The sequence below is a fragment of the Symphalangus syndactylus genome, chromosome X (assembly GCF_028878055.3).
Source record: "Symphalangus syndactylus isolate Jambi chromosome X, NHGRI_mSymSyn1-v2.1_pri, whole genome shotgun sequence".
NCBI classification, from domain to species: Eukaryota; Metazoa; Chordata; class Mammalia; order Primates; family Hylobatidae; genus Symphalangus; species Symphalangus syndactylus.
The window spans coordinates 32332094-32345268 of record NC_072447.2 but is presented as its reverse complement, the minus strand read 5'-3'; the positions used below and the strand labels follow the sequence as shown (position 1 = coordinate 32345268).

Sequence of the window (13175 nt, the reverse complement as noted above, 5' to 3'; positions counted from 1 at the left end):
GAATAGATACGCATTTCCATTAGAAATTGTCTAGAGGTGTCATTACTATTATTTTTAAGGCATTTGAACTGTTACCTAGAGCTGATTCCACTCCTGACAGCCAGTGATGCTGACACAATTTCCTGTCCTGCCTTGTCCCATTATTTGAATGAAAAATATTGCTGATCTTTATTATAGGAAAGAAATCCAATGATGTCGGGGGGAATCAGATCACTTTCATACTTTCATTATATTTATTCTAGAAATATTTATTGATATGCCAGTGTATATAAGACAGAGCCATTCAGGAGAAAAGCATGACTGGACTTTGATTATTTTTCACATGATTAGTTTGTTTCATGTAATTATTTGAATAACAGTAATGTAATGCTTGCAAACTTCTCTGTTTTGAAGATGTAGGCCCAATTAAATTATATTTTCATAATACACTAAAATAGAAAATCTTATGGTTTTATTTTTACTATAAAATTTTATACCTCAAATCATATCTTTTTACATATAGTTTATCTGCAGTAAACTGTAAAACTAGTTACATGTTATTCAAAACATAAATGTACCAGATTATGATGACAGAAACCAGAAATTCCACAAAAATGTACGTTAAATTAGAGATATGATTAGCTTTGCCAATGATTTTTTTCATGTTATGTTGTGTCTTTGTTAAGTTAAAGGAGATGATGTTTCTGTCTAAATTGTCAGAATGCCTTAGGCACAGCATGGTCTACACCATCATCATTTTTACTTGGGTTGATACAGCCTAGCAGAATTTCTCTGTAGATATGACCAACATTTTTTTCTCTGAGTGGAGGGAAGAATATATTCTGGTATAGAGTTTTTATTTCCCATCATCGTTGTGATGTTGGAAAGAAATAAAATTCAGAGCTACACACAAAAAATTAACCACTGTAAGTTCTTTTATCTTCTGTTTTTCTTTATCCTTCCCCTAGGTAAATATACTTAAAATGCTTCTAAAATGGCCACAGCCCAGAGGATAGGAAAGAAAGGGTACTCCTTTGGCTAATTCACACACAAAAAAACATCAAATTTGTGTTGACGGTCCTTGGTTAGAGAAACAAATCTTCCTAACTAAGTACAAAATTCATTTCAGTTATCCACACTAACTTTAGGGACTTAAGGGCTCTGGTTGAGTAAATGAATACTTGTCAGGACACAGATTTCATCACAACTTAGTAAAGAGCACAACAGCTAAGACCATTTGAGGTATGAGCACTTAAATTGTTTCATGTCTCAGTTATGTATTTTTTTAATGTATAAACCTTCAACCAAAATATATATTACTATGCAATTAAATATGATAAAGGAATTAAATTAAATGTTAAAGTTATTTCTGACCTAGCTTAGCAGAAAATAATCTTGTCTTCTTCAAAATTCAGATAAGCATTTAAGCCATGAGAGACAGGAATCTAAAGAGTAAAGTGATGCTAAAAATATTCTTATTGGATACATCAGAGAGATTTGGCAAAAGGACTAATTTGTTTATCAAAAATAATGGGATTATTGAAATTCTTTGATTAAAGTGAACGCATTTAAGCAATTAGAAAACTAAATTTAGCCAGGTGTGGTGGCTCATGCCTGTAATTCCAGCACTTTGGGGGCCTGAAGTGGGCAGATTGCTTGAGTCCAGGAGTTTGAGACCAGCCTGGGCAACACGGATAAATCCTGTCTCTACAAAAAATATAAAGATTAGCTGAGAGTGGTGGCATGTGTCTGTAGTCCCAGCTACTTGGGAGGCAAGGTGGGAGGATCACTTGAGCCCGGGAGGTCAACGCTGCAGTGAGCCATCATTGTGCCACTGCACTCCAGCCTGGGTAACAGAGCGAGACCCTGTCTCAAAAAAACCAAAACAACAACAACAACAACAACAACAACACAAAACAAAAACTAACTGTAAATTTGGGGAATTTCCATCGGATTTAGCTAGTAAAATATACCTAGTCTAGACAGATAGAGAGAGATTGAAATTCCTTGAAAGACTTAAAGTAAGAGAGCAGTCATAGGTTAGATTAGATTAACCTAATTTTACCCGAGTAACAGATCTTTTGCTATATTTGTCTGTGGCCAAAGAGGCTTGGATTGCTTAGTCTGTTTTGTGATCTTTGAAGCTTTAAGGTAACGTCTGAACCTGCTTTTGTTGTTTGGGGGAGGTCAGATGGGATGCTCTTATGTAGCCGTCCTCACATCATTTTTGTATAAGCTTTCACAGTTGGAGTCTTGAGACCTTGTTGGGGAACTTAACAAAAGGTTCCAGGAATGAGACCATTATTCCCTACCTAACATCTCTTCTTTCAGGATAATGATCAGGTCAAGTATGATTTGTCTTTTTTCCCCCCCATTGAAGCTCCAAGTTATATAGCTGTACCTGATCCCAGTGTCCTGAAACAAGGCTTCTCTAAGGACCCTTCAACCTGGTCTGTGGATGAAGTGATACAGTTTATGAAACATACAGATCCTCAGATATCAGGCCCCCTCGCCGACCTCTTCAGGCAACATGTAATGTATCTTTTGATCCGGTTTTCCTGCCGTAATGCCTTTGAATGACCTCTGTGCAGGCCCTTCATTTGGATGCTGTGTGGATGGTGGGGGAACCCTATCAACTGATTTTTCCATATGTGAGAGAGGTTATTTTTCCCAAGGTTAGTTCCTTAAATGGTAGATTAATGGTCTGTTCTTTGAGTATCCAGGTGCCTAAAATACAAACTGCTTCAACTTCTCAAGATACGATGATTCAGCATTGCAACTCTCAGGTGTACCTCCCCTTTGTAATGACAGATACAAGGATCCTCCCCGACCTGCTCCCAGCTCAGTGCCAGGACCATGAGTAGGAGGGGTTGACCACAAGCTATTACAGGGTGGCCTTCCTCCAGTGAATCCAGCAACTTTATAAGATTAAGAACATCCTTTTAAACAGGAACTCACAAATACCAGATAATATGCTTCCATGACATAAATTGGTTAAGGTAATAAAGAATTTTAGGAGGATGCCTTGTGACTATTAAGTAATATTTTCAATGTTTTCTAACAAATCAAATGAGTGATCTATTATCTGAGGTACCCTTTTCACTATCGCAAGAAAATCAGTAGTTTTAGCATCTAACCAGCTTCAGACAACTAACTGATTAGCCTTCAACAAAATGACAACACTGTATAGCACATTTACAGTTTGCATTGATATTGACATATTCCTGGCCCTTCTCAGAAAGTTATTGATCATCTGAAATTCATTTCTACCATTCATAATTTTTGACCTTTTGTCATAGATATATTTAGTATTTTATTTAACACACAGTATTTAAAGTCAGATTGTTTGATACTTGGGACATTTTTTGAAGATACAAGGTTAAATTTTCTTTTTCTTAAAATTTGAACTGAATTCATAAATTATCAAATGATGCTTCACTGTATAAATTATATTTTTAATAGTTTTCAGGAAATAAAGCATATTCAGAGAATATATATCCGGAGTATACAGCTGCTCTATTTTACATGTTCTTATGTATAAATAACTTGATATGAAAGCATTATTAATGATTATGATTTCCTTCTCTCTGTAGGAAATTGATGGGAAGGCTCTGTTCCTACTCAAGAGTGATGTGATGATGAAGTATATGGGGCTGAAGCTGGGGCCAGCATTAAAGCTGTGTTACTACATTGAAAAACTTAAAGAAGGAAAATACAATTGAAAAAAAATGTGTAAGTTTAGATTGGACATAATTCTCAGGTGTACTGTTAACATTTTAATTTAAAAGTATTTCTCTTAGCAGTTTTTGTTTTGTAGACAGTTCCTATAAAAATATTTTATCAGAATTGCAGAACTGTATTAACAGTTCAGTCAACTTTTTTTTTTTTTCCTGGAGTCACCAACCAGCTTCGGGAGGCACAGCCGCCACTCCCCCAGTCTACTTCTTTAAAAAGCATTTAACATGTTAGTATTGGCATATTCAAATTGGCAGTTCTTTATGTCTTTTTAAATTTTCATTGTACAGTTTACAAATATACTTAATGTAGTTAACAGAGAAAAACCTTTGATTTTGGTTAACCTTTATATCTAGAACCAAAACAGCTAAATCCCAAAGGGGAAAATATCAGGGATTGACAACTTCTATAATTAAATCCATGAGAATTTTTCCTCACCAGAGAATTTAAAGGTGCACCTGTAGATATCATCTTTTCTCAAATATTTTGTGTGATACTCTGTGGTGTTCCGTTCATGTTCTATCAGTATATCTAGAAAGGGAATAGCCATATAAATTATTTTCCTTTTATTATTTCTCTGTATGTTGTATTTGATCATATTTAAAGGAAAAAAGCAAGCTTATAAGCTTTCATAAAGTGTTCTTACCAGTTTTTGATAAAATTTTTTAAATTATAGAATTGTCATTTTATGCAGGAGATATTTATACTACGAGGGTTGTTTGGATGGAGTCGGATTACATTTTTTCAGTGAAATACCTATTATTTTAAACTTGCCATATTTTCACTAAGCTTGGACGTTTAACCAGGCATTCTTTTCTTACATCTCTATATGAAGATACCTGTGTCCAAAATTTTTGAAGATATATATTGTATGTGTTTATTCCTCATATGGTACTTTACCATATTTATATATTGTTTTATACCTGTAGGTTTACACACAAGTAAATCTTTTTTTTCTTGAATTTAATCTGGCACTTTGCACTGCCACAGAGGTAATGATGAACTGTGTATATAGTTAGATGTTTTGATTTCGTAAAAAATATACGTCCATCGTTTGCTATCACCAGTACCTCTCAGCTTACTCTTCAGGGGATATGAAACAATCTGTAGATTGGTTTCCATACAGGGAAGTTCTCTGTCCTATGCAATGTTTCTAATTAATTTGCTTAGTTCTGAGCCATTTATTCTGCTACACTTTGAAAGATATATTAGTTCTGACTTATTGTTTGGGGCTTTATTTTATTTTTATTTTTTTGAGATGGAGTTTCACTCTTGTTGCCCAGGCTGGAGTGCGATAGCTCGATCTTGGCTCACTGCAACCTCGCCTCCCTGGTGCAAGCAATTCTTCTGCCTCAGCGATTACAGGCATGCACCACCATGCCCAGCTAATTTTGTAGAGATGGGGTTTCTCCATGTTGGTCAGGCTGGTCTCAAACTCCCGACCTCAGGTGATCCACCCACCTCGGCCTTGCAAAATGCTGGGATTACAGGCGTGAGCCACCATGCCCAGCCATGTTTGGGGCTTTATTTTATAAGTTAGAACTTTGAAGAGGAAATGGTGCTATATGTTTATTGTTACTACTTTGTGTAACTTTGATGTAATGTTTATAAGCTATGAGAATCAGTTATAAAAGTATTAGCCATTTGTTGTAAATGCCAATAAAATATTCACCAGGGGCAAGAATGTACATTTTCTTTTTAGAAAACCAAATGTACTTTAGACATGAATGCAACTATTTAAAGAATAGCTTCATTTATGTTATTCCTTATATGTCATAAGATTCTTACTTAAACTTGGTCTTCTTTCAAGTTGTTTGTATGAAGATGCTGTACCCACTTGAACAGTCCTCAGGTGTTTACATAAATACTATGTTTTACAGTTTTCATATTTTAAAATATTAATAAAGTTAATCACAATTCATTCAAAGCCTCAGATGTGATTTTATTTGTCATTAACTGCATTACATTAAAGGGTGTATTTGTTGGAACTGAAACAGAGCCACTCTAGTAAGCTTGTGGCTTTCCATGTCCAAATACTTGAGTTTTAAAACCTGCCCAGATTCTACTGCTAAACAGATGCCTAACAGCCAAGGGCTGATTTCTTACAGGGGTCTTCAATGAGACCCCAGGGGGGCTGTAAGAAGTTCAGTCAATGAGCTGTATCTGTACTCAGAGCCTTTGTTATTTATGATATCATCAGTGATGCGAGAGTGCTAGAAAATGCCCATGCCCCGAGATATCTCATCCCATCTGAGCCTGTACGCCTGGCTGGCAACTCCGGCTGCTCTTTTACCACTGGGGGCCAGAGGCCGCCTCCTGGATGCACCTGCTCTTGGCCCTCTTCCTTCAGATGTCCCAGCTGCCCCGGCGGGATGCCCTTGGAGGACTGGGGTTACAGTTGCGTAGCCTCACTTATCCAACCCCTACCCCCACCCCAGGAGCTGCGGCTCCAGCCGAGGAACCCAGAAACCCTCACTACTCTTGCTCCCCAGCAGCGTGTCCTGTGATTCATTGGAGACAATGGGGCCCTGACTGAGGCTCCAGGGGTGATGCTCAGAGGCTGGAATGGGGGTGTCGATTTGAGCGATCTGAGACGAGTGATTTGGGGCCCCTTTTTTTCTCCTATCTGGCTTGTAGACTTTTAGTCCATAGACTATCATGCCATATTACCCTTCCTGTGAATTTTCCAGACTTGAAGTTATCTTCCTCTAGCTTTGCCTCTCATTCCATCCTTTGATGCTTTGTAGCCTGCAGAATTCTGCACCCTGAGCTCTAAGACCTTCCAGGCACACCTAGCATTTGCTTTGGTCTTTCGTCTGTGTGATTTCTTATCGTTGAAATGTCTTACAGTACATATTCTAGAGTGGGATCTCCTAAACTTTTAAGCCAAGGCCTCCCTCTGTAGGCGTAGAAACACCATGCCCTTCTGTAATATTCAGAAGTAAAAAGTAAATACTGTGAGTAGTGGCAGTGTAATTGGGAGGAAAAGCACAGCTTTTTCAGGCCGCAGAAGGGATTGTCCTCGCAGTTGGCTGAGTACACGAAGTAGGTTAAAATTTCTGGGGCTATAGCTGGATGCTGGGGCTTGCTCACAAAGTCTCCTGAGGCTGATCCAGGCAATGTGGGAGAGCTTTAGGTTTGAGAGGACATGCAAGCGAGAGCCCACCTTTGGAATACGTGGCGGACAGTCCTTCCTCTCTTCTGGCTGTTTGCCCTATTTTGTCAGCAGGTTGATGCCACTAAACCTTAAGAGTGACACTCCGTAGTTAGCACGTGCTCAAATTAAGCTTGGCCACTCCCCCTCCTCTAACAGAGGCAACTATAGTGTTATGGGATCACCTTTCTGCCTTTAGGGATACTATCAGCATTGAGGGGAGATCTTTAAGAAATAAGGGACCTAGCTCCTCCCCTCGAGCTGCCTAGAACATAACAGACAAACCAGCGTTCATGAAAAGGAGAACGTCGGGCACTTATGACAGAGCATATGAGTCAGTGCCAAGTGCCCATAAGTGACGTGTCCTTATGTATCAGTAGTGATGTGTCCTGTTCTCCTGCCATAGAACTGAAGCACTTAAGCACATACATTTGTGGAAATAATCCCTCAGGGACAACGGGGCGGCCAGGGCAGGGTTTTGGCCTTGCCAAGCCCTGCTCCTCCTTTGGCCTCACTCCTCCACCTGGCTTTGGCTAGCCTCGGAGGCTCAAGTCCACTGATGTCAGGGGCGGGGTGGGTGCACATATTCCACAGGGGCAGAAATCAGTCCGTTGGGAGCAGGACACATATCTTACAACTTCCTTTTACATTCATGTAAGACGAAAAAGATGAAGCTTTTCTGCAGTTAATGTACGGAGTCACTGATGTGTTCTAAAGTGCTGAACATTGTTGGTACTTGCCACCATCCCAGCCCTTCTCGGTTCCTCCCTGTCCTTAGAGGCATAAAGCCTGGACGCGACACTTGCCACACTCCTTTGCCAGTAGACATGGATTCTTAGATTCTGCCCCAAGAGACCCTGTGCCCTGATTTGGGGAGGAGGGAGGTGAGGAGAAGCCGCTTCCTTCTGGTGGCTGCACAGGACAGGCTTTTGAGCATCAGCAGGAGGCAGATGTGGGGTTTGCCAGCAGCCTCTGGATATCACCTTGAGACTCACCCACTTCAGTCGTGCAGGCAGCTGAGACCACTGGGGGCAGGGGAGCTTCCCTGTGACTCTTGCAGTCCTGGGTTTCTAGAAACTTCCTCCCTCACCTTAGCCCCTGCCTTCCAGGAGCCATATAAGCTTCTGATTCTGTATTCAACCACTTCCATTCTGAAGATTCAGAATGGCTCATATGTCCCTGACCAGACCTGGACTTGTCTACCTTCTTCAGCATATCTGTCCTGTAGAGGTGGCCCACCGTTCAGAAAGAAGAGTAAAACTTCCATAGAAAGTGGCCTTTATATTATCTAGTTTAAGTAAACTAGTATATTTCATCAAATCTAAGACCCCTTTGATTGTAAGATGCACCGTTTACCAAATAGTGAAGGAAAATGCTACCTATTAAATCACTCACCATTGATTATAATATGCAAACTGGGCTGGGGCGTGGTGGCTCACGCCTGTAATCCCAGCACTTTGGGAGGCCAAGGCGAGTGGGTCACTTGAGGTCAGGGGTTCTAGGCCAGCCTAGCCAACATGGTGAAACCCCGTCTCTACTAGAAATACAAAAATTAGCCAGGTGTGGTGGCACGCGCCTGTAGTTCAGCTACTCCGAAGGCTGAGGCAGGAGAATCACTTGAACCCGGGAGGCGGAGCCTGCAGTGAGCCGAGATTGTGCCACTGCACTCCAGCCTAGGTGACAGAGTGAGACTCTGCCTCAAAAAAAAAAAAGGCAAACTGATTTCATAGATGTTAACGTGAAAAGATGGGTGGCTTAAGACATAAAATGTTAGCTCTTAAAAGCTGAACAGGTGGTTTTATTTATTATTTATTATTTTTTTTGAGACAGAGTCTCTCTCTCTTGCCCAGGCTGGAGGGCAGTTGTGTGATCTCAGCTCACTGCAACCTCTGCCTCTTGGATTCAAGCGATTCTCCTGCCTCAGCCTCCTGAGTAGCTAGGATTACAAGTGCACACCACCACACCCGGCTAATTTTTCTATTTTTAGTGGAGATGGGGATTCACCACGTGAATTTGTCTTTAGTGGATTTGGGGATTCATTACCATAGCTCAAAAATATGGTGAGATGCAACTGATAGATTTCCTGCCACGGTTCATTCATTCATTCACTTGTTTATTTATTTGCATACTGGATGTCTTTCCCCACTAGAATGAACTCTTCATGAGGGCAGTGAGTTTCACCAGCTTTGACTCTTGCCATCAGGAATCAATTACTTGTTGATAGAATCATAATCCTGGGAATCAGATTGAGGCTATTTTTAAGTAGCAAACACATACTGAGCCATTCCACAAGTGTCAGTGAATGACTGACATAAGGTGCCATTTGGCCTTTGGATTATTTTCTGGTTGGTTTCACTTCTGCATTTTACATACAGCCAGTCAAGCACTGAAACGATAGGAAGAAAGAGGGAGTTATTGGAGGACGATGTGACTCTGAAGAGAATTAAAAACTGTAAAATCCCCAACCAGCCACTGGTTTAACATGACATCTTGCTAGCAGCCATTGAGTCACTCACTCTCACCTTCTCACTAAATACCTTTTGGAAAAAGAAAGTGACCAGAACACAGGGTACCCCTGAAAATTAGAAGGGCAGGCAAGCTTTTGCCCATCTGGGAAATATTTCTACAACTCTCAGGCCCTTGAAGCTGGATTGAGAAAATACATACATCATCAATTCTAAGATGTTCTTTTTTTCCCAGGCATGAACGTGTCTGACATCTGGATGGGTTTTACAATCCACGGCGTCTTCAGATGCCATGTAGTAAGGTCATTTGGGTCATGGCCATGCTGCACCCCTTGCGTTGTTCCTTCAGGTTATGTCAATTCCAAAACACCCAGCAAACCCTAGCCAAGGAGGCGGCTGCAACTCCTGGGGCCGGGGCATGGGTAGCACATGTGGACCCCACAGGCACAGCACTGCAGGTGGAAGCTGAAACAGAAGAGCCCTGATGGGAGCACACACTGCCAAGTGGAGTTTTCAAACCCCGTGTCAAAGAACCAGGAAGTCAGGGAGGAAAATGCCCCATAAGGCACTGCAGACTGGCAGGTAGCTGGGCATGAGAGAGTGCACAGCACAGGCACCATCCCCAGCCTCAGGATGCCCACAGTCTATCTGGGAAGACAGCATGAAACATACAAACACCTACGTAACTCATGAGTGTGCAAAATGCGGCAGGTGGCGTAGCCATGAGAGATCCAGCAGGCAGCCTCTACCTGGCTGAGAAGATTGTACAGGGATTTTGGAGAAAGCATCGTTTCCACCAAGACCTGAAGGATGATGGGCAGGGGTCAAGGGAGGTGTGTGTTGAAGGCCAAAGACCCTGAGCAGGAGCGAGCTTCTGTCAAGATACACCCTCTTCCAGTAGGTCTGTGGCTTTCTTTTCAAGACATCTTCAGTACTTCTGGTGGTCATTTGATTGAAAACCTTTATCTTTTCCCCAGGATAAACCAATTGTTCCTACACTTTTCCCAAAGGGTAAATTCATCACCTTTATCACATATTAAATCCTTATGAAATGTTTTAAAAACATAACGTATTACTTGTGTGGAACAAAATTACCCCCAAACTTAGCAGCTTAAAACAACAAACACTCATGATCTCACGCAGGGTCCGATGATCAGAAATCTGGGCGCCGCTCAGCCACGTGGTTCTGCCCCAAGGTCTTACAGGTCATATACTCACTGTCTGCTGGAACTGCAGTCATCTCAAGGCTTGACTAGGACGGGGCTCTGCTTCCCAGATGGCTCACTCATATATAGGATGACCAGCTTGTCCCCGGAGTTAGCGCTGAGAGGCTTGTGCCCCGGCTCACCCCGCAGTCCCGAGATGGTTGGTCACCCACACACGCCGACTGGAGCCCTCAGCTCCTCTGTGGCTGTTGGCAGAAGGCCTCCATTCTCATGGGGCTGCCCACCTCAGCCACCTATTCCCTCTGGTACAAGGCTCCCAAGACTGCAGTGGATGGGAGGCAGAAGCGATTCAGGAGAGAGGCAGAGGCATCCGAAGACATTTCACAAAATTGAGCACAGGTTCAGCAACAAGGAACATGTGAATTACAGGAAACAAATACTGTCTTTTGTAGCCTAGGGTCAGAAGTGACAACTTCTGCGGTGTTCTGTTGGCCCGCAGACCATCCCTGATTCACTGTGGGGTGGATTACACAGGAGCGGGACTACCAGGGGGTGGGGATCACTGCAGGTCAACTTGTGGGCTGATACCACACATGAAAAATGTTGAGCTTCGCCAGTGACTAAAGAAACACGAAGTAAAACAGGGTGTGTGTGATTCTTCGCCTTTTATAAATTTAGCAAAGTCATGGAGGTCATAATCCTAAGAGAATTAGTGTAGGAACAGAAAACCAAATACTACGTGTTCTCACTTGTAAGTGGGAGCTAAACATTGGGTACCGATGGACATAAAGACGGCAGCAATAAAAAAGTGGGGACTACTAGATGGGGGAGGGAGGGAAGAGAGCAAAGGCTGGAACACTCACTGTTGGGTGCTATGCTCACTACCTGGGTGACGGGATCATTTGTACCCCAAGCCTCAGCGTCACACAATATACCCAGGTAACAAACCTGCGCATGCACTCCCTGAATCTAAAGTAAAAGTTGAAACAAAATTTAGCAAAGGTCAAAACAATGTCAAATACTCATGCTAACGGTACGTGAATTTGGTGTAGCACGTCCAGAAGGCAGTTAGGCAGCACACAGAAAAAGCCTGAAAAAGGCACACACCTATTGATTTAGTAATCTCTCTACTTCCAATGTATCCTGCAGAAGTAACCACGTGCTCAAAGAGTACGGTATTAGCAAGCCTGTTCATCACAATATTGTTAGCAATGACAAAGGGCTCATAAACGAGTTCACAATAGGGGAACTGTTGAAATTATGTTACACCCATTCAATGTACACATTTGCAGTCATGAAAAGTTATACAGGGGAAAGTTATTTATTCACATGGAAAAATACACGATATGTTGATCAAAGCAGATCACAGGCGGATTTGTAGCATTCTTTCTCCAGGGGATTCCATTGTGTGTTTATACTCAGATGTGTTTATATGTCTAGAAGATGTTGGAAGATACACATCAACCTGTCCATAATGGGTGTGGAGGGGCAGGTGGGATTCTGGCCATGTTCTCTTCGTTTTGTTTATCTTCACTCTCTGATTTCTCTGCAGTGCATTGCTGTTATAATAATTGTTCGATTTCAAGAACACAGGCTATATCATGTCCAAATCACTGTGGAAGACAAAAGGCAATAAAACATTGCCATTTAGCAGGCAGCAGAAACAGCCAAATCATAAGGAAAAAACATATGTCAGAAGACCAACTTAATTGTAATGACATTACATAGAAACAGATTAAATGCCCACGTTAAAAAGATTCCAGGATTTATTTTAAAAAATCTTATGCTTTTACCTACCTCATCATTTACCTTAAATATTAGAATAAAAGGTCGAGCCGGGCATGGTGGTGCCTGCTGTTGTCCCAGCTACTGGGCAGGCTGAGGCAGGAGGGTTGCTTGAGCCCGGGAGTTCGAGACCAGCCTGGGCAACACAGGGAGACCCCCATCTCTTAAATAAATAAAGGACTGGACAGAAACTCATCAGCAAGCAAACAGAAAGTGCCACCATGTTATTACTGATCCAGGCGAGGGAGAATTAGAGGCAAAAAGCAGTCAGTGCCTCAGGACTGGCTACCTGGTAAGAAGTTCAAGTGCAGATCATGAACTTGTGTATGACCAATTACACGTAATCAACAGCAGAAAGCAGAACCAGATGGACCTCATGGATAATTTAATAGAAAGGCAACAGGAATGAAAGACTTTGTTCTCAGCTTTTGATAAATGTATGCAAAATTAATGGTAGATATTGGTATCATTGTAAAGGCATTATTAATAGATACCAAATTCAGAAAGGGAACACAGCCTTTTCCGGACTCCATAGAACGTTCACAAAACTGAGTACCTACTACGTTACCAAGAACCTCTGAATGTCAGAAAGCACAGTACAGGCTGTGGTCTGGGGCAGAAAGTTCGAAGTTAATGAGACCCTCTGAGGCACTAACAACAAAATCAACAATCACCACCACCGCCTTTCTAGGCAAAGCTTCTTTCTTGAACTTTCTCCTTGTGTTCCTGGCCCATGCGTCCAACCGTCAGCTAATGTCTCCACCTCCAAGCCACAGTCATCTCCTGCTCATCATCCCTGAGTCTTTTCCCCTCCTCTCTTTGCCACTCTACCCCTCTCCAGTCCTGCCTGTGTCAATAGCGTCTTCACGGAGGAGTCATGAGTGTGGGTTT

The 13175-nt window shown here is 41.8% G+C and overlaps 1 protein-coding gene across 5 annotated transcripts in view; it reads left to right on the top strand.

Moving 5' to 3' along the window:
- Positions 1-5635, top strand: part of SCML2 (Scm polycomb group protein like 2) — a 118912-nt gene extending 113277 nt beyond the window's left edge. For 3 of the 5 annotated variants that reach the window (XM_063634992.1, XM_055268030.2, XM_063634990.1), the window contains 2 exons: positions 2360-2511; positions 3573-5635. In XM_063634992.1, coding sequence (XP_063491062.1) covers positions 2360-2511; positions 3573-3701 — 281 coding nt within the window. In that variant the 3' untranslated portion in view covers positions 3702-5635. Of the gene's footprint in view, positions 1-2359; positions 2512-2570; positions 2655-3572 lie in introns of all 5 variants that reach the window. The other 2 variants (XM_063634991.1, XM_055268033.2) reach the window with 2 other exon arrangements.
- Positions 5636-13175: the final 7540 nt, after the last annotated feature.